Here is a 20,880-nt window from a genome sequence, read left to right as displayed (position 1 = left end):
ATGGAGGAACTGCTGACACACTCCAGCCACATGAGGTTGGGCATTGTCATGCATCAGAAGGAACCCAGGACCCACTGCACCAGCATACGGTCTTACAATGGGTCTGAGGATCTCATCCCGGTACCTAACGGCAGTCAGGGTACCTCTGGCTAGCACATGGAGGTCTGTGCGGCCCCAAACCATCACTGACCCTCCGCCAAACCGGTCATGCTGGAGGATGTTGTAGGCAGTAGAACGTTCTCCACGACGTCTCCAGACTCTGTCACGTCTGTCACATGTGCTCAGTGTGAACCTGCTCTCATCTGTGAAGAGCACAGGGCGACAATGGCGAACCTGCCAATCCTGGTGTTCTTTGGCAAATGCCAATCGGCATGCACGGTGTTGGGCTGTGAGTACAGGCCCCACTTGTGGACGTCTGGCCCTCATACCACCCTCATGGAGTCTGTTTCTCACAGTTTGAGCAGAAACATGCACATGAGTGGCCTGCTGGAGGTCATTTTGTAGGGCTCTGGCAGCGCTCCTCCTGTTCCTCCTTGCACAAACGAGCAGATAGCGGTCCTTCTGCTGGGTTGTTGTCCTCCTACGGCCCCCTCCATGTCTCCTGGTATCTCCTCCATGCTCTTGACACTGTGCTGGGAGACACTTGCCACAGCGTGCATTAATGTGCCACCCTGGATGAGCTGCTCTACCTGAGCAACTTCTGTAGGGTTGCAGACACCGCTGCATGCTACCTCTAGTGGTGAGGGCACTGGTAAAATGCAAAAGTGACCAAAAATCCTGCAGAAAGGATGAGGACAGGGAAATGGTCTGTGGCCTCCACCTGCAGAACCATTCCTTTTATAGGGGTTGTCTTGCTAATTGCCTCTCATCTTCACCTGTTGTCTGTTCCATTTGCACAACAGCAGGTGAAATTGATTCACAATCAGTGTTGCTTCCTAACTGGACAGGTTGATATCCCAGAAGTGTGATTGATTTGGAGTGACGTTGTACTTTTCAAGTGTTCCCTTTATTTTTTTGAGCAGTGTATATCTTATCTTATTGTGGACTGGCGGCCATTGGCATTATAAGAGACAAACAGCACCTGTTAAAATGGTAACTCTTTATTTACAATAGTTTACAATAGTTTCACAGAAACAGTTTGCACCACAGAACAGACAACGCTTTCTCAATAAGGGGATAGGACAACCCAGGATCAGAATAAACTGTATCACAATGAGCATCGTTAGCAATAATTACATCGATGTCTTAAAGACGCAGACTAAAATTAGACACTTGTTCCCAAAGACGTCTTCAGGTTCTCTTCAAGACATGAACGTCCTGAGAGGTTATTTGGGGTCTTGATAGGTCTTAAAATCATCACAACTTGGATGATTGCTGAGTATCAACCAACATCTGTAAATACCAGAAGACGAGTGCAGAGATGAGCTTAACCATTTTAAACTCTCAGAAAAGTCTTGTGTTCTTTACAAACCAAACATTCATTGTGTGTGTGTAAGTGTGTGTGTGTGTGTGTATTAGTGGTTCCCTGGCCAAGTCATTGATTCTGTATTGTTAAATCCCATCCTGGACTCATATCCAAGGCTCTTAATCTAAAGTATGTCACTCTACAGTATGGCTTTTACATAATCAGAAACAACAGCAGATGGCACATGAAGAACAGCTTAAAATCTTTATCTTGTGCCATAAAAAACATTTTCCCAACAAACCTGCTGCACACAGAGAAAACTAAATACTGCTGTCAAATGTGAGAGGTGAGAAGAGATTGATATCTGTTCTTCCAAATCGGACTCATCAGAGACTAAAAAAAAATTTCCCAAATACTTCCCATGGTACTTTGCAGAAATCCTTTTTTTTCATCCAACAAAAGACCAAAAAAAACAAAAAAACAGGGAGCTTAGTTGAGACAACTCTTAGCAGCACATGCATTGCGTTCACCCTCACAGTGTAAACCGTTCAAACACAAACTCACATGCATCATTTCAAACTGGAGAATCTTCCAGATCAACACTATTCCAGTCAAGATAGCTTTTTATTCTGCTGATACCGAAACAGGACGGCCACGAGTTCCCTTCTGTAAATGTGCTTGTCTCTGAAAAACTCAGTCATGAGCACGAAACGGTTTAAAAAAGTAGAAATATTTCATATTTCAAGGCTGTTCATTCCTGTCATGAAATGCAGCAACGCTGACAAGACAATGGAAAACAAAACAAAACAAAACACTCAATCTAAATACAACTAGAGATGCTTCAATACAATTTGTTTCCTTCCAGATCCTGATTCCAATACAAATATTTCATACAAAGTACCCCTTGAGAACAAGTGAGATCAAACATATGTATATTATTGGTGTAAAAACACTGATTGCAGGCAGATTGCTAGAACTTACTGTCAATGCAACGTCTGCTAGCACTGCACTGTTGTTTGCTATCATCAAATAGGAGTTTACCTGAAACCAGTTCTTCTTTGCAGCTCTAAAACAGTCATTGTTCAGGGTAGCATATTACATATTGTTGCAGTGTAGGCTACTGTTTCAGAGAAGAAACAAGTTGACTTTATTTGGGGCATAAATAATGATATCAGATCAGTGCATCGACTGGTGTATTAGCAGACAACACGTACTGCACAGAATGCAGTATCAGGCCGCTTTCATACTGGTGTCAGAACAACTCTAAAAACAACTTGACTGAAAACTTTCAGGCTGTTTGGCTTTTTCAATATGAGAAATAACTGAGAAATAAAAAAATCTCATAAAACAAAAGTCTGGCAGAATAAGAACACTGTTTTCGATAGGCAAAAATCTTTAAAAGCTCCACGTGTGGGCCAAGCAAACACCTTGATTCAGAGGAGAAGCCGAGGCTGGAAGACAGTTTGTGAAGTAGAAGGAAGAGAAGAACAAGCGCTTGTTTCCACTATACAGGCTCGACGCCACAATGATATTCCTCCACGACTTTTTTAAATAACAAAACAGGAAATAGAAGAAGCAGATGCAGACCGTACTCTCTTTCCTACATCTTTGTTCTATTGGATAATACCTCAGCGTTATACTATAGCACCATCTGAAGCAAGAAACACAAGGCTAATCTTGATTTCTCAATTAAAACGGTAAATTATGTAACAATAACAAGAGGCATTGAATCAAAAAGCAGATCCAGTTTATACTGAAAGACAGAATGCCTAGAGGCCATGTGACAAAAAGGTCAAATGGATGTTTGTTTTAAAACTTTAGGGGGGAAAAAAGTGCAAACTGTCTTTCCCATAAATCCCAGCATGCACCATAGGGGGTGGCAGTTGTTAGGGTTATTCTCTCTACATATGGCAGTTCAATTGTTCCAGTGTTCACAAGACACAAAGTCCTTAGTCGGTAGCGGTTTGCTGCTATGCTAAAGTCATCTACAGACAGACATCCATTCAGTGATTGCCTTACGCACAGAGTCTGTAGGGAAGCAGAGACAAACCTTAGGAAATCTAAAATAGCACTCCAACTGTTTACAAATGGGATCAAGGCTTGGGATAGGTCCACCAGAGTGTTCATAGAAAATGTGGCTGACCGTGAAGGACAGAGACTGAAGGGTGCAAGACCTGAATTCAAGGAAGGGGTCAGTCCAGCAGGTGTTTGGTTTGAGGGGGCAGGAAAGGAAGGGGTCAGAGTTCAGAGATTGGCCTGGGAGGGGGTCAGTCCAGCAGATGCTTGCGTGGGCCTACTCGTGAGCGGTGGGAGCGGCGCGTGTCTGGATTTCCGTCAGACTCTCGGCAGCTCTGGCACACATATGTCTCTGGCACGTGGCTCTTCCGGATCTTGGCGCACGACAGGTGGATCCAGGTGTTGCACTTGTTACACTCGATCATTGCCCGGCCTGCGAAGGGCTTCATGCAGAAACACGTTACCAGGTCCCACGAGTCATCGTCTGAGGAAACAAGAGAGAAGAGAAGATAAGATATACTTTATATTCTTTTGTTACAGCAGCTTACAACACGGGACAGGGGAATACAACAATGTACTAACATAGTTAAAAAAATATAATAACAATAATAATAGCAATGACTAAAGTCAAATAGAATAGAATAAAAATAAAGTAGAACAAAATAAAATAGAATAAAATAAAATAGAATAAAATAAAATAGAACAAAATAAAATAGAATAAAATAGAACAAAATAGAATAAATAAAATAAATAACATAATAAAATAAATAAAATAAAATAGAACAACAACATAGAATAAAATAGAATAAAATAGAATAAAATAGAATAAAATAGAATAAAATAAATTAAAATAAAATAGAACAAAATAAAATAGAATATAATAGAATAAAATAAAAAAGAATAAAATAGAACAAAATAGAATAAATAAAATAATTAAAATAAAATAACAACATAGAATAAAACAAAATAAAATAGAATAAAATAAAATAGAACAAAATAAAATAGAACAAAATAGAATAGAATAAAATAAAATAGAACAAAATAAAATAGAATAGTATAAAATAGAACAAAATAGAATACAATAAAATAAAATAGAATAAAATAAAATAGAACAAAATAAAATAGAATAAAATAGAACAAAATAGAATAAATAAAAGTAATAACATAATAAAATAAATAAAATAAAATAGAATAAAATAGAATAAAATAGAATAAAATAAATTAAAATAAAATAGAACAAAATAAAATAGAATATAATAGAATAAAATAAAAAAGAATAAAATAGAACAAAATAGAATAAATAAAATAATTAAAATAAAATAACAACATAGAATAAAACAAAATAAAATAAAATAGAATAAAATAGAACAAAATAAAATAGAATAAAATAGATCAAAATAAAATAGATCAAAATAAAATAGAATAAAATAAAATAAATTAAATCCGCAAGTGGCGATGAACGGGCCCTCGCACACCTGCAGCCACCACCTACGTGAGCCACCGCCACATGTAAACCGCCGCCTGATATTTTCCACCACATGATGTGAAAGCAAGATCTGAGAGTATATACTGGCTTAGGTGCTGCTAATGTTCCAAGTATTTGGCAGATTGCCAAGAAAACGGCCAAACTTGAAAGTCTGCCACGCCCACAATTTTAGTTGGAATGGAATGCCTCTAATAATTTTGGATGGTCAATATGTCTGCTATAGAATGTGCCTTGTTGGGACTAAATTGGTGAAAAACCCTAGGAGGAGTTCTCAAAAGTATGCACCCTTATGTGGGTGTTTTTTCTTCACATTCAAAGCTGTATATGCGTTTGATGCAGCGCCTGAAAGCCTGCCACGCCCACAATTTTAGTCTGAACGGAATTCCTTTAATGATATTTAATCGTCAATATGTCGACTATAGAATGTGCTTAGTTTGGACTGAATTGGAGAAAAACCCTAGGACAAGTTAGTGAAAGTATGCACCCTTATTTGGACGCCATTTTGAATTTTCAAAGCTAGGTGGCGCTCTTCCTGTTGAGTTTCGGATATGGGTGCAAGAGGCTTTTTTGTGCGTCCTGATGCCATGAATATGCGTATTGATTTTCAAGCATGTAGCTCAAAATAACCTCTATGGGGAGTTTTTTTTTTTTAAACTCTAGGGGGCGCTAGTGAGCACATTTTTTAGACTTTTTTTGCGAGACCCATAAAAGGCTGCAATTTTCACCAGACCTGATGAGTGTGCAAAAATATCCGCGCTTTAGTTTAGCTTTGCCACTTTGTTAAACTTATAACAATACAAAATCAATATATGCACCAAAACAGCCCTTACCTGAGTCAACCATTATGTCTTCATCTTCTCCTGATCCGTCCTCGTCTCTGAACACCACCTGTTTCCCCTGACGGAACACCGTTCTGCTTCCTGCCAACCCCTCCACCTTCTGTACCTTCACCACCCCTTCCTCCAGGTCTCGACCTTCCCACTGTCTGTGCTCGTCACTGGGCTCCTCTTTGCAGTGGGCGGGGCTGTGCAGATGCTGGGGAGGGAGGGGAATGCTGATATCATCTTCTGGCTCTTCTTTGATCATTTTGCCACCATAGGAGACGTGGTACTGCAGCTCTGGGACTGTTGAGTGGGCCTGCTGGACGCCGCCTTCTTCCCCACCTGAATACTCCCTCTCCTTTCTCCTTTTCTTCTTCTTCAGCTTGTCGGCTTTCCGGCGGTCGTCTGGGTGCATGGCTGTAAATGTATGCTGCAGAGAAGAAAAATGAAATACTGTTAAAAGGGATGAAGGTGAACACACAAGACAAATGATGTGACATTAAGTTCACTCACATCTTTCTTGGTGTGGCTGGACAGAGTGGCTCCTGGCGGTGGACGCTTTCTGCTCCTGTCTTGGGGGGCCTTAGGGGGGCGCTGGGGGCAAGAGGTCGGGGGTCCCGGCGTCCAGCCATCACTGTCAGCTGTGCTGCCTGTACTGTTGGGGGGGCTGGAACTGCTGCGCAGTGGAGAGTCCTAAAAACAAAAATGAAGAAGTACCAGTGAGTGACACTTGGGTGGTAAATAGCTGATTCAAAACTAAAAATAACAATTACTCAGTGTCAGAAATTCCCCAGTGAAACGATGCAACATAGTTAGTGTGATGATTCAGTTTCAACGAGAGACCGGTCATGCAACTGTCATGCTAGCGTTATCCAGTTGTACTGGTGACACGATATCAGGAGAAAAGTTATAACACATATATAACACTGTAACAGCTCTACTGTTTGTTAAACCTGTTCAGTGTAGATGTTCTTAATTCCTACAGTGTTGACAGTCAGTGAAGGCATCAGGAGAGGTGTAGAGTGTGTGAGCGGGAGAGAGGAGAGACAAGAGGAGAAGTTCTTCATTCATTCAAACATTGATTGTTGCTTTGTTGGTTGTCGTGGTAACGGCCGACAGTGACCGGTTATTAAAGATCAACGTGTTCATGAATCATCGGCTCGTTATCCCTACAGCGTCCGGACAGACGCTACAATGTAAATTTCTATAGGACCAAGCGGCAACCTCCGGTCTAAAAATATGAGTCCAAAGTGGAAGTGTTAAAAATTGCAGTTCATGGAGGATCCGCTTGAGGCTGGCTCTGGAAGTACCAGAAGTCACATACACATGAATAGGAAAAAGCCGATCTTTACAGCAGAAATAAACATGTTTACAGCCTGGTACAAAAGACCAGTGTAGTCTGGATAGCTCATTTCTCGATGTCCTCTCACTGTGAGGAATGTGAATTTTTTTCTAATGCAGCAATTTCAAAGATATTGAGATTATGAGTCTTCCAATGAGAGGCACAGCTGACTGCAGGAACACTGCAGCTGTTGGCTAGGAGGCTCAAACTCCGCCTCTTTACGTCACACTGGCTCCACAGAAGCAATATGGCCGCCGCTGATTTGCCTCAAAACAGCTCTTCAGAAACAGATGGGTGACGTCAAGAATACTACGTCCATATTTCATACAGTCTATGTGTAGGACCTACTAAATGTCATTAATTCTTCTGCTTGTCAGAGCCCCCGTGGTGAGAGCTTTTTAGACTCTGATCCGGACTACAGTCCTGAGCAAAGCACCTCATCGGGTCAGAGGGGACAGGCCCGAGGTGGAGTGAGAGGGGCAGTCAGTAGAGTCAGGGGAAGCAGAGGCAGGGGACGGGGAGTGAACGCCGGGGAAATGTACGCTCTGCAGGAGGCGGGCAGAACGGCAGGACGGGATTTGATTGGTTTAAAAAATTTGACCCTAAAGGCGGTGATTGGTTGGTGTTTTCCCAGGTTTACTCCGGCTGTAGATAGCAGCTTTTTTAAGAACACAATATGTATTGATTACCATCAGGACATAAAGATCATTTTAACCAGTAGAACAAAAAGTGGATCTAAATCTGACTACCAGCTTTAAGAAGGGGGGGACAGAAATGAAAACAAATCTGGCATGTGTTCATGAGAAGCAGAACAGCAACACTGAGAAAGAGTAACCTTTGAAGAGAAAACCACAACTTGATCAAAATGAGTCTGCGTCTTGAAGCTTTTCTCTTTGATGGGGAGGAACAGAAAACAAATTTGTCCCACAGTAGTCCTGACAAGAGAAATGATGCATACACTGAAAACCAGGTGTTACACTTGGCTGTCTGTGGCTTTAAAGACAAGGATGACAGACTAAAAGCATGTCATTTTTAAGCAACATTTTGCCACAGTTGCAGAACTGGAGCGCTTCAAAACATTCTTTTGACAGTGTGGATCAAACACTGTAAAAGCAGCCTCCCTGATAACAGGACAGGATATCAGTGTTTTGGAAAGGGGTAGTGCATGTTTTTTTAAAATCACCATTTTTTTCAAACAAATGTTTTAAAAGATAAAAACGTGCATCAACGTGTAATTAGGAGGAACATGGCAGATGACAGGGAATGATTGTTGGTGATGGAGGCTTTAAGGAGTTAAATGGCTACTGTACAGAAGTTTGTGGCACACATGGCACCAGGCCACACTTTTGTTAGATGTTTTGTCAAAGAGTTATTTTTCTAAACAACTATCTAATAGGGATGCACCGATCCGATCCTGGTATCGGATATCAGATCGGACTCAAAAAGCTAGATCGGATATCGGTGACAAAGGGCCGATATATAGTGCCGATCCATATGGCAGATCTATTCATCTCAGTTCTATGCTTTTCTGTGTTTACTAGGGATGCACCGATCCTCCTTTTAGGTCCCGATAGCGATACCTGGGGTTTGGTATCTGCCGATCTGATCCTGGTATTGATTTAACAATCTCTATTCCTTAATGTGAGGATAGAATCATGTTTTGGTAACTTCAGGCTTTTCTGACTTGATGGTGAACTGTACCTGAGTGCTAAACCAGAGGCTGCAATCCCTTCATTTCAAGGATCCGGAACAATTAAATCCAATAACCTGTCCGTGTTTTTTCACACTTTGAATCCATCAATAGAAGGTTTCTTCCTTCTTTGCAGTCGGCTACAGCTGACGTAAACTTCCTCCTTTGGGCTTCCATTATATTTTTCAGAGTGACCGCCATCCATTGAAACATTACTGCTGCACATGTTGTAGGTTCCAGTGGAGTTGTTAGCAAAATAATTGAGACATGCAGCTAACCTGCAGAGCCTCTGTAGTTCCTCCATCATGCTCCACCGGGCAAAAATGCTCAGACCGGTCGGCGCTGATGACGTAGGAGACGCACAAGGCTGTTGTAAACACTAGGGATGCACCGATCCGATCCTGGTATCAGATATCGGCTAGATCGGACTCATAAAGCTAGATTGGATATCAGTGACAAAGGGCCGATATATAGTGCCGATCCATATGGCAGATCTATTCATCTCAGTTCTATGCTTTTCTGTGTTTTCGTCAGCTGTAGCCGACGAAGAAGGAAGAAACCTTCTATTTTTTTTTGGGTGGGGGGGGTTTCCATTAATAGAAGGTTTCTTGGGGCACTGGTGGCCTAGTGGTCTAAGCGGCCCACATACAGAGGCTATAGTCCTCTTCGCAGTGGTCGCTGGTTCGATTCCCGGCCGCGACCATTTCCTGCATGTCTTCCCTCACTCTCTCCCCGCACTTCCTGTCTAAAATAGAAGGTTTCTTCCTTCTAGATAGATCTGCCATATGGATTGGCACTATATATCGGCCCTTTGTCACCGATATACGATCTAGCTTTTTGAGTCCGATCTAGCTGATATCCGATACCAGGATCGGATCGGTGCATCCCTAGTGTTTTCAACAGCCATGTGCGTCTCCTACGTCATCAGCGTTGGCCGGTCTGTGCATTTTTGCCCGGTGGAGCATGATGGAGGATAACTACAGAGGCTCTGCAGTTTAGCTGCATATCTCACTTCTTTTGCTAACAACTCCGCCTGAAACCTGCAACATGTGCAGCGCTAATGTTTCCACGGATGGCGGTCACTCTGAAAAATATAATGGAAGCCCAAAGGAAGAAGTTTACGTCAGCTGTAGCCGACTGCAAAGAATGAAGAATCCTTCTATTTTTTGGGGGGGGGCTTTTTTTTGCCTTTATTTGACAGGACAGCTGAAGAGAGACAGGAAATGCAGGGAGAGAGCGAGGGAAGACATGCAGGAATTGTTCGCGGCCGGAATTCGAACCGGCGACCTCTACGATGAGGACTATAGCCTCTGTATGTGGGCCGCTTAGACCACTAGGCCACCAGAGCCCCAAGAAACCTTCTATTGATGGATTCAAAGTGTGAAAACATGGACAGGTTATTGGATTTAATTGTTCTGGATCCTTGAAATGAAGGGATTCCAGCCTCTGGTTTAGCACTTGGAACCCAGGTACAGTTCACCATCAAGTCAGGAAACCCTGAAGTTCCCAAAACATGATTCTATCCTCACATTAAAGAATAGAGATTGTTGAATCAATACTGGGATCAGATCGGCTAGTATCGGTATCAGCAGATACCAAAGCCCAGGTATCGATATCGGTATCAGGACCTAAGGAGTAGGATCGGTGCATCCCTATATTTAATGTATGTTGGGCTGTTCTTTGTGCTCCCTGATTTAATATGTGGTCAAAATGATATTTAGTCCGGATTAGTTCTTTGGGAGTTTTTTATTTCTTTATCAGGAGAGGAGAAGGGGGAAGTTTAAAGGAGCTAAAAACAAAAAAGAAGATTGCTGCTTTTGTCTAAACAAAAGTCAACTTTGACTTCAGTATATACCTGTTGTAATGATAATAATCATGTAATAAGTCTCTAAAGACTCTTCAGCTAGTTCAAAACGCTGCAGCTCGAGTATTGACTAGAACTAGGAAGAGGGAGCACATCTCTCCAGTGTTAGCTTCTCTACACTGACTCCCAATAAAATGTAGAATAGAATTTAAAATCCTTCTTTTAACCTACAAAGCTCTTAAAAATCAGACACCCTCGTATCTTAAAGAGCTCATAGTGCCCTATTACCCCTCTAGAACTCTACGCTCCCAACATGCAGGCTTGCTAGTTGTACCTAAAATCTCTAAAAGTAGTATGGGAGGTAGAACCTTCAGTTATCAGGCCCCTCTCCTTTGGAATCATCTACCAGTCAGGGTCCGGGAGGCAGACACCCTCTCTACTTTTAAGAGTAGGCTTCAAACTTTCCTTTTTGATAAAGCTTATAGTTAGAGCTGGATCAGGCTTGGACTAGCTTTTGTTATGCTGCTATAGGCCTAGACTACCAGGGGAACTGGCACACTGACACACTGGGATCCTAGCTCACCCCCTTCCCCCCAACCCCTTCATCACTTACTTTAACTCTGCCTGTCCCATTAAAGTTACTAACCATAGACCTTTCTGGAGTCCCTGAGCTCCCTTGTCTCGTAGATTCCTCTGAGCTGACGTAGACGTCCTCCTGCTGCAGACGTTCTGGACTCCAGCTGATACGGACATTCTGGACTCCAGCAGCAACAGCTTCTACTACTCGTCTCATCACTATCACCTCTCTCTCTTACTCCCCTCTATCTGTCTTTCCAGACCCAACTCAGTCGAGGCATGATGTCTGTCTAACATGAGTCTGGTCCTGCTGGAGGTTTCTGCCTGTTAAAAGGAAGTTTGTCCTCTCCACTGTAACTAGCTAAATACTGCGATGTGCAATGCTCATGATGGATTAAGGTGGGGTCAGACTGAGTCTTACCCTGTCTTGAAGTTGGGTCTCTGTTCATAATTTGACATAGAGTGGTCTAGACCTCCTATGTTTGTAAAAGCGTCTTGAGATAACGTTTGTTGTGATTTGGGGCTATACAAATAAAGATTGATGGATTGATTGATAATGAATAATTGTATGTAAATTGAAATGTGAAGAATGTTTTTTTGCAACACTGGAAAAAAAAAAGGAGTTAAATGGCAGTCATAGCATTCCTGCACACTAGACAGGAGGCTATTTGTCACACCAATGACACAGGTACTGCTGAAATCTTGTATTCAAAAAAGTACTATTGCAATGTGAATGGTAAGGAAAAAAAAAAGGCTACGTTTAATTCTTAACAGAAGGGCCCTCTGAAACCCAAATAAACAGAGCCAGAGAAACTACAGGGACAAAGGAATCTGTTTTAGATCATCTCACTGTCTACATTGCCTTCCCTGTCCGCAAACAGATGATGCAATTCATCGAGCATAACAGAAGTTTATGTCACATATCAAATTTCCAGTCCAGGATACAATTTGCTGAGTCAACAAAATGTAAGAAAAAAAACAAAACATTGGCTTACTGGTTTGACAGAGTGTACAGCTTCACTTCCCCTTGGCCAGACAATATCTTCCATTATCATTAAGTCTGGCCCGCTCAAATGTGATCAAAACAGATGGTGAACTGATTACATCCATGTGGTCAGTAAGGATAATGCTCAAGTTTTAAACCTGCACCTCCTTTTAAATCCATCAACTAGTTTTCTCTGGAGCTAAGAAAGGTCATTCACATTAACTGCAATTTACAAAGTATGATTTCTCTGAGCATAATGAGTATTTTCTTTTTGCTTCTCCATGAATGTTGGACCAATACCATCCACAGAGACCTTTTTCAGCTTTACTTGAATTGAAGTCCTCAAGGGTGTAGAAGCTCATCAAAAGGAGTGCATGGAACTTAAAGGGATATTTCAGGTTTTTTGAAGTGGGGTCGTATGAGTTACAGTACACTATTGCTCCTGTTAGCCACAATGAGTGCCGGTGAGCTCTTCCCCTTTCATGAGAAAATTCCCAGAGGACCTGCAGGTAAGCTAGGCTACAATCCTCTGCAGACAGGGCCTCCTATTTCATGTAGTTTCACTAAAGTTAAGAAAATATGGTCCATGAACTCATCACGGTGCAAATGCATGAACCAGTAGAATAAATTGGAGCTCTTCAGTTTGCCGTCAGAAACCCCCTTTGTTTTGTTTTGGCACTATTTTCAGACGCACCTCACAGACCGGTGTTCTTCCGCTGCATGAGCACGGATACACGCCGATCAGCTGTTTGGATCAACAAGCACGTAGTATTTTTAGCAGTAAACACTTTTAGGAACAAAAACTACAAACTGCAGAAATGAGTGATTCTGACAGCGACGATGACATGCCGTTTACTGTGGACACAAGAGGATCCCTCTATGAACCAGAGTTTACAGAGGAAGAACTCCAGATGCAGACCCAACGTACCAACGAAGAAGAAGAGAGGGGAGAAAGTTCTGTGCTAACGAGTGAGCAGGAGAGATCCCACGTTACCTGGTGGTGCCGGTGTGTAAACTGTGAGCCCATGCCAACGAACCCAGAGAGCTTCTGCTGTCAGGAGAGGGACTGAGTGACAACAATACTTCAGGACCTTTCTGAATCAGAGGATACCAGCGGCTCACATGCGGCTCCAGTCTGCATCACTCATCATCCAGAGTTCCCTGCCTTACAGGAGGTTTGCTTGTTTGAACAGCCGGGATAAAGACAGGTACGTCCCATCTTTTAAATGTGCAGAAAAGTGAGTTTAATTCACTCTAAAGACCGAGACCGCTACTTGATCCTGCTACGTGCTTGTTGATCCAAACAGCTGATCGGCGTGTATCCGTGCTCATGCAGCGGAAGAACACCGGTCTGAGAGGTGCGTCTGAAAATAGTCCCAAAACAAAACAAAGTGGAGCGCTGGTGGCCTAGCGGTCTAAGCACCCCACATGCAGAGGCTACAGTCCTCGTCGCAGGGGTCGCCGGTTCGATTCCCGGCCGGTTGACCGTTTCCTGCATGTCTTCCCCCGCTCTCTACTCCCCACATTTCCTGTCAATCTTCACCTGTCCTATCCAATAAAGGCAAAAAAAGCCCCAAAAAATATAACTTAAAAAAAAAAGACTGACGGCAAACTGAAGAGCTCCAATGTTTTCTACTGGTTCATGCATTTGCACCGTGATGAGTTCATGGACCATATTTTCTCAACTTTAGCGAAATTAGAAAATAGCCTAGCTTACCTGCCAGTCCTCTGGGAATTTTCTCATTAAAGGGGAAGAGCTCACCGGCACTCATTGTGGCTCACAGGAGCAATAGTGTACTGTAACTCATACGACCCCACTTCAAAAAAACTGAAATATCCCTTTAAAATATGTTTGGCCAAACAGCACAGATGCTAATGTGAAGATATGGCTGTATGTGCCTCATTTACTCACCTCTTGTGGATATGGGATGTAGCCGGCATAGGCCAGAACAAAAGTGCAAAACTTGTTAAAATCCTCTACGGTCCTCCTCTTCCTGTATGGCGGACTGAAGCCCTGAAACACAATAAGCGAACAGAAACATTAGATGCATCGTACTCATCCCGACATGAGGCGTTGTTGACATCAATGAGAGGTGATCGGCACACGCAACTGCCACTCATCTTTTGCTCGATGCCACTTAACAAACCTGGGCAAAGCAACATTACCATTAAAGGTGACATATCACGCTTTTTTCATCAATATATAAGAGGTCCCCAAAACATGTCTTTAAAGTTTATGCTCAAAAAAAATCTTTGAAATCAGATTTTGGTCTGCCTGAAGAACCCTCTTCTTCAGTCCTCCTCAGAACACTCTGTTTTCTCTCTGACCACGCCCCCTCAGGAAGCGGATGTGCCTCGGCTGTCCACGTTGATCTAATGTTTACATGTTGGCTGAATATACACGGCTGCTCAGAGATCACGTTACTTCAACCCTCTGAATCTGATCCAGAATCTGATCCTGACGGAGAGGCGCCTGCAGCAGGACCTTTCTGAAGGATTGGTCACAGATATAGTGTTTCTTGTTGTTTTATTTGTCAGTATGTCGACGTGTGTCTTGGTACACAGCTACAGCTACGAACATGTAGCTATGTGGCTATGCTAACTAGCGCTAGCACTTATCCATGATAAATAAAAATCATCCACTAGATCTTCAAATCTGCAGACGTGGGGAGTCAAACCGACCTTTGTGTTTATTAAGACAGACTACAACTAGCATGCCTCCCTCCTAAGCTCCTTGTTAGCACACATGTGTGCAGGGAATGAAAAACAGAGGAGGGGTTGAGTATTATTTTATACAGTCTATGGGCTGAACAAGCTCCGAGCTCTGACTCCGTGACAGACCGGATATTGTTGTTACGTAACAAAAACACGGAAGTCTGAAACGGCTGGTTTCACACACATTTACAGAAAGGTGGAGAAATCAGAACAGGGGCAGAATGGATTTTTTTCATTCTCGGGGGGTTTGTAGACAGGGACACATATTTCAGGTAGAGAACCATTAAAAAGTCCATTTTGCATGATATGTCACCTTTAACACTGTAACACAGGCAGTTCTATTCTCAGCTCTGAATCTCTTAATTTCAAATGTCCCATTGAAGATCTAACAAAAAAATCTATCAAAAAATGCTTCTTTGTTTTTTAAGTTGAGACATTTTCTTCCACTCTCAGCACTACTCACCCTACAAAACCTTATTTGAGCCTCATCTACATTACTGCAATATCATATGGTGGAACACATTTCCAACACACTTAAAAAAAAAAACTTGAGACTCTCCAAAAGAAAGTCATCACGGTCTGAGTCCAACCGGAATCCTTTGCATCCATTATAATCTTCTGAGGCTTCCTGAGTACAATCACCTCCAGAATGCCTGTAGTATAATGTACTAGACCGTCCACAAACTGAACCAGAAACTGTGTGAGCTCATTCCAATCTTCCTACCTATGCACACACATGCCACCAGGAATAAAAACCTAATCACTGGGAGGGAAAAAAACCCACAAAGGTTAAAATGGACCAGCTTTAGCATTGTATGCAAACGGCCCTAGATATGGAATGAGCTTGATGCTGGGTTAAAAATGTCACATTCCCACTTTGTGAAGTTGGAGAGAATCAGACACTTAGTGAGAGGCTCCCTTTTTCTTTAAGTATCTGCAGGAGCTGGACCTCTCTGAGATCCCTGATTAGGTGGTTACCTTTTTGGCAATTTTTAAAAGTAATGTTGAGGGCGGCAGACTGACCAATAACAATTTATCTCTTTTGTATTTAATTGTATTTAATTTTTCTATGTATCTATTTACTTAATTATTTATCTACTTTATGCATATTGATTTGTATACACTTCTCTTTATCATTTACATTTTAATATAGTAATGTACTATTGTTGTTTTTGTTGCTGTTGTGTGTTACTGCCTGTGTGCTGTCTTGGTTTTTTGTTGTTTGCATTAAACGAAATGTAAATAAACATATCTGTGAAAAAAAAAGTCACATTCCATCTTCAAAAAAAGCTAAAATTGCAACTTCTGGCAATGTATGATTAATTTACTGATCATATCAATGCACCCACTAACCTCTGTATGTAAGATTGGGATTGTCTGTTGTGTGTTTGTTGTGTGTTAGTATGTTGTGTGTTAGTATGTTGTGTGTTAGTATGTTGTGTGTTAGTATGTTGTGTGTTAGTATGTTTTGTGTTTGTTGTGTATTAGTATGTTGTGTGTTAGTATGTTGTGTGTTTGTTGTGTTAGTATGTTGTGTGTTAGTATGTTAGTATGTTGTGTGTTAGTATGTTGTGTGTTTGTTGTGTGATAGTATTTTGTTGTTGTTGTCTGTTAGTATGTTGTGTGTTAGTATGTTAGTATGTTGTGTGTTAGTATGTTGTGTGTTTGTTGTGTGTTAGTATGTTGTGTGTTTGTTGTGTGTTAGTATGTTGTGTGTTTGTTGTGTGTTAGTATGTTGTGTGTTTGTTGTCTGATAGTATTTTGTTGTTGTCTGTTAGTATGTTGTGTGTTAGTATGTTAGTATGTTGTGTGTTAGTATGTTGTGTGTTAGTATGTTGTGTGTTAGTGTGTTGTGTGTTTGTTGTGTGTTAGTATGTTGTGTGTTTGTTGTGTGTTAGTATGTTGTGTGTTTGTTGTGTGTTAGTATGTTATGTGTCTGTTGTGTGTTAGTATGTTGTGTGTTTTTTGTCTGTTAGTATGTTGTGTGTTTGTTGTATGTTGTGTGTTAGTATGTTGTGTTTGTTGTGTGTTTGTTTTCTGTTAGTATGTTGTGTGTTAGTATGTTGTCTGTTAGTATGTTGTTGTTGTTGTGTGGTAGTATGTTGTGTGTTAGTATGTTGTGTGTTTGTTTTCTGTTAGTATGTTGTGTGTTTTGTATGTTGTGTGTTTGTTGTATGTTGTGTGTTTGTTGTCTGTTAGTATGTTGTGTTTGTTGTGTGTTGTGTGTTTGTTGTGTTTTAATATGTTGTGTGTTTGTTGTGTGTTAATATGTTGTGTGTTTGTTGTATGTTGTCTGTTAGTATGTTGTGTGTTTGTTGTATGTTGTGTGTTAGTATGTTGTGTGTTAGTATGGTGTGTATGTTGTGTATTAGTAAGTTGTGTGTTTGTTTTCTGTTAGTATGTTGTGTGTTTGTTGAGTGTTGTGTTTGTTGTGTGTTAGTATGTTGTGTGTTTGTTGAGTGTTGTGTGTTTGTTGTGTGTTAGTATGTTGTGTGTTAGTATGTTGTGTGTTTGTTGTGTGTTAATGTGTTCTGTGTTTGATATGTGTTAGTATGTTTTCTGTTAGTATGTTGTGTGTTTGTTGTATGTTAATGTGTTGTGTGTTTTATATGTGTTAGTATGTTGTGTGTTAGTATGTTGTGTGTTTGTTGTGTGTTAATGTGTTGTGTGTTTGATATGTGTTAGTATGTTGTGTGTTAGTATGTTGTGTGTTTGTTGAGTGTTGTGTGTTTGTTGTGTGTTAGTTGTATGTTTTCTGTTAGTATGTTGTGTCATTGTTGTATGTTGTGGGTTTTTTTTGTCTGTTAGTATGTTGTGTGTTTGATATGTGTTAGTATGTTGTGTGTTAATGTGTTGTGTGTTTGTTGTGTGTTAGTATGTTGTGTCATTGTTGTATGTTTTCTGTTAGTATGTTGTGTCATTGTTGTATGTTGTGGGGTTTTTTTGTCTGTTAGTATGTTGTGTGTTTGTTGTATGTTTTCTGTTAGTATGTTGTGTGTTAATGTGTTGTGTGTTTGTTGTATGTTTTCTGTTAGTATGTTGTGTCATTGTTGTATGTTGTGGGTTTTTTTTTGTCTGTTAGTATCCAACCACTGTGAAAACACTGAATTCATATAGATGTACATTAGTGATGATGTGTGTGAATACACTGAGCCATACTTTAATTAACTAAGACACATTCCCTCCACAGTGAATAGTGAATCATCATCTTACCAACCCCCCACCGATTAACTACCGACAGCAGCTCATGTTAGCTAGGACGGCTAGCAACAGACAGCAAATAAGTAACTACTGATAAGAAGCTAGCTGATGGAGTTCATGTAGTAAACAAAGCTTCAGGAACACAATACAAGTCCAAGAAACCCCCAGACTAACACCACTACATGATAGCTTACCTGTTTACTGTTCACTGACAGATAAAAGTGGATTGCGTAATAATGATGCTTTAGGTAGTTAATGTTAGCATGCTTTTTATCTGATGAAACATTGCCCTAACTGCCAATCTTACAAAGAAATATCCAAAGTATCATGTCTAAGTCTCTCTGTGAATCAGTGTAAGCTGTGTTAGTGAACGTTGTCAGAGTAAATCAGATGATCAGATGTGAAACTTGTCTCATTTCTGCACCAGTTGCTAACAGTATGTCAACATTAGCCTCGCATGCTAACGCTCACTAATCAGCAGCTGCTACATCGTGTGGTAGTGGTGGTAGTGGTAGTGGTGACAGCCATGACTGCAAACTACTCAAGAGGAAAACAGTTCCATTAAACACACACTTACCTCTGGTTGAAATGCATTGGATGTGGTTGGGTTAAAGTCATCCATGTTTACAGCGTGTCCCGCAACCTGGTGATTTGTCCCCGTGACAGGCTGAAACGGTAAACACTGAGGTTACCTAGCTCTCGTTATTGCTAAACGCTGCCTAATGCTAAAACTCGAAGCAACAGTGTTCACTCAGTTTGCCATCTGCAGCACCGATAACGACACCTGGGCACGTGTCACGGTCGATTCAAAGTACTAAAGCGTGCCCCTCTTCAATGGAAGAACCACAGAGTACGCTAACATTTGAGCTGTCCGGTTATGTCTCCGTTTGATCCAGTTTACTGAGTGCAGGGGGGAGCGGTTCACTTTGGCTGTCACCAGCTGCCTGCCCACTGTTCTTCTTCATCTTACTCATGGCAGCTGGTGATGGAAGCGGTGCAACAGCGCCCCCCTCTGGCGTCTCAAGGTCTCAACCTGATCTTTCTTCTTCTTCTGTCTTCTTTGGGTAAGGCAACATCGGCGTACTGCTGCCCTCCTCAGGTCGATGAATCAGGTCCTTACATCAATTCTTATATTCTTGAAGTTTGGAGAGGCCTGCGTGAAGTTACAAGCTACAGGAGACCCTCCCCCCACCCTGAAGGTAACAAAAGACTAGCTGACGACCTGAACAGCTTCTACTGCAGGTTTTCACACCCCACACCCGAACACTCTGATTTACCTGGCCCCCCCACAAGCCCCTCCCCACCCCCCTCTGACCCCCCACCTGCGCTGACGATCTGTGAAGATGAGGTAATCCAGCTCTTCCAGAGACAAAAGACCAAGAAGGCTCCAGGACCAGACGGCGTGTCCCCCTCCTGCCTGAGAGTCTGTGCTGAGCAGCTGGCCCCCATCTTCACAAAGATCTTCAACACATCGCTGGAGCTGTGTGAAGTGCCCTCATGCTTCAAAAGCTCCACCATCATCCCAGTCCCAAAGAAACCCACCATCACAGGACTCAATGACTACAGGCCCGTCGCCCTGACGTCTGTGGTCATGAAGTCCTTCGAGAGACTAGTGTTGAGCCACCTGAAAGACATCACAGGCCCCCTGCTGGACCCCCTGCAGTTTGCCTATCGGGCAAACAGGTCGGTGGAGGACGCAGTCAATATGGGTCTGAACTACATCCTGCATCACCTGGACTCCCCCAGGACCTACGCTAGGATCCTGTTTGTGGACTTCAGCTCTGCGTTCAATACCATCATACCAGACATCCTGCACCAGAAACTCACCCAGCTCACAGTGCCGGCCTCCATCTGTCAGTGGATCACCAACTTCCTGACGGACAGGAGACAGCAGGTGAGGCTGGGGAGCATCAAATCCAGCACCCGGACCATCAGCACTGGCGCCCCACAGGGATGTGTTCTCTCCCCACTGCTCTTCTCCCTCTACACCAATGACTGCACCTCAGGGGACCCCTCGGTGAAACTCCTGAAGTTTGCAGACGACACCACCGTCATCGGTCTCATCCAGGACGGAGACGAGTCTGCTTACAGACAGGAGGTGGAACAGCTGGCCCTCTGGTGTAGTCAGAACCATCTGGAGCTGAACCCGCTCAAGACAGTAGAGATGACAGTGGACTTCAGGAGAAGCCCCCCCCCACTCCCCCCCCTCACCATCCTGAACAGCACTGTGTCTACTGTGGACTCTTTCAGGTTCCTGGGATCCACTATTTCCCGGGACCTGAGGTGGACCTCCCACATAGACACAATCAGAAAAAAGGCCCAGCAGAGGATGTACTTCCTGCGTCAGCTCAGGAAGTTCAACCTGCCTCAGGAGCTGCTGATCATGTTCTACACCTCCATCATCCAGTCTGTTCTGTGTACCTCCATCACTGTCTGGTTTGGCTCTGCAACCAAACTAGACAAACACAGACTGCAGCGGACTATAAGGACTGCAGAGAAAATCATCGGTGTCGACCTGCCCCCCATCCAGGACTTGTACCGGTCCCGGGCCAGGAAACGGGCAGGGAGCATTACCGCTGACCCCTCACACCCTGGACACAAATTCTTCAAACTCCTCCCCTCCGGCAGGCGCTACAGATCACTGTTCGCCAAAACAACCCGCCATAAGAACAGTTTCTTCCCCCAGGCTGTCACTCTGATGAACACTAAACCATAACAGTGTCATACCTGTCAGATAAATACTCTCTGTAAATATACATGTAGATATACAATGCAACAATTCTCAAGCAGAATTCCATATTTCTATTTTTGTATTATTTAACTACTATTTTATAATGTA

At 42.3% G+C, this 20,880-nt stretch overlaps 1 protein-coding gene across 1 annotated transcript; it reads right to left on the bottom strand.

Annotated features, from left to right (window-relative positions):
- Positions 1-1,084: 1,084 nt before the first annotated feature.
- phf13 (PHD finger protein 13) lies at positions 1,085-19,129 on the bottom strand. The gene is made up of 5 exons (XM_034693952.1): positions 18,619-19,129; positions 14,038-14,139; positions 6,242-6,421; positions 5,738-6,158; positions 1,085-3,905 (listed from the first exon to the last, which is right to left on the bottom strand). Exons 1-5 carry the CDS (start codon positions 18,661-18,663, stop codon positions 3,673-3,675), a joined length of 981 nt encoding a protein of 326 aa, XP_034549843.1. The 5' UTR covers positions 18,664-19,129; the 3' UTR covers positions 1,085-3,672.
- Between the last annotated feature and the right edge of the window lie 1,751 nt (positions 19,130-20,880).

This window comes from Notolabrus celidotus, chromosome 1 (assembly GCF_009762535.1).
Source record: "Notolabrus celidotus isolate fNotCel1 chromosome 1, fNotCel1.pri, whole genome shotgun sequence".
In the NCBI taxonomy this organism is placed as follows: Eukaryota; Metazoa; Chordata; class Actinopteri; order Labriformes; family Labridae; genus Notolabrus; species Notolabrus celidotus.
The sequence above is the reverse complement of the archived record's forward strand: the minus strand, read 5'-3'. Positions and strand labels throughout refer to the sequence as shown.

Excerpts from the sequence above, each read along its gene's own strand:
- phf13 (XM_034693952.1), bottom strand. The coding sequence starts at position 18,663 with ATGGATGACTTTAACCCAACCACATCCAATGCATTTCAACCAGAG. Across the intron at positions 6,422-14,037 it reads ACATCCCATATCCACAAGAG|GACTCTCCACTGCGCAGCAG; the intron begins GTGAGTAAATGA and ends TTTTGTTTTTAG. Across the intron at positions 6,159-6,241 it reads CCAGCCACACCAAGAAAGAT|CATACATTTACAGCCATGCA; the intron begins GTGAGTGAACTT and ends TCTTCTCTGCAG.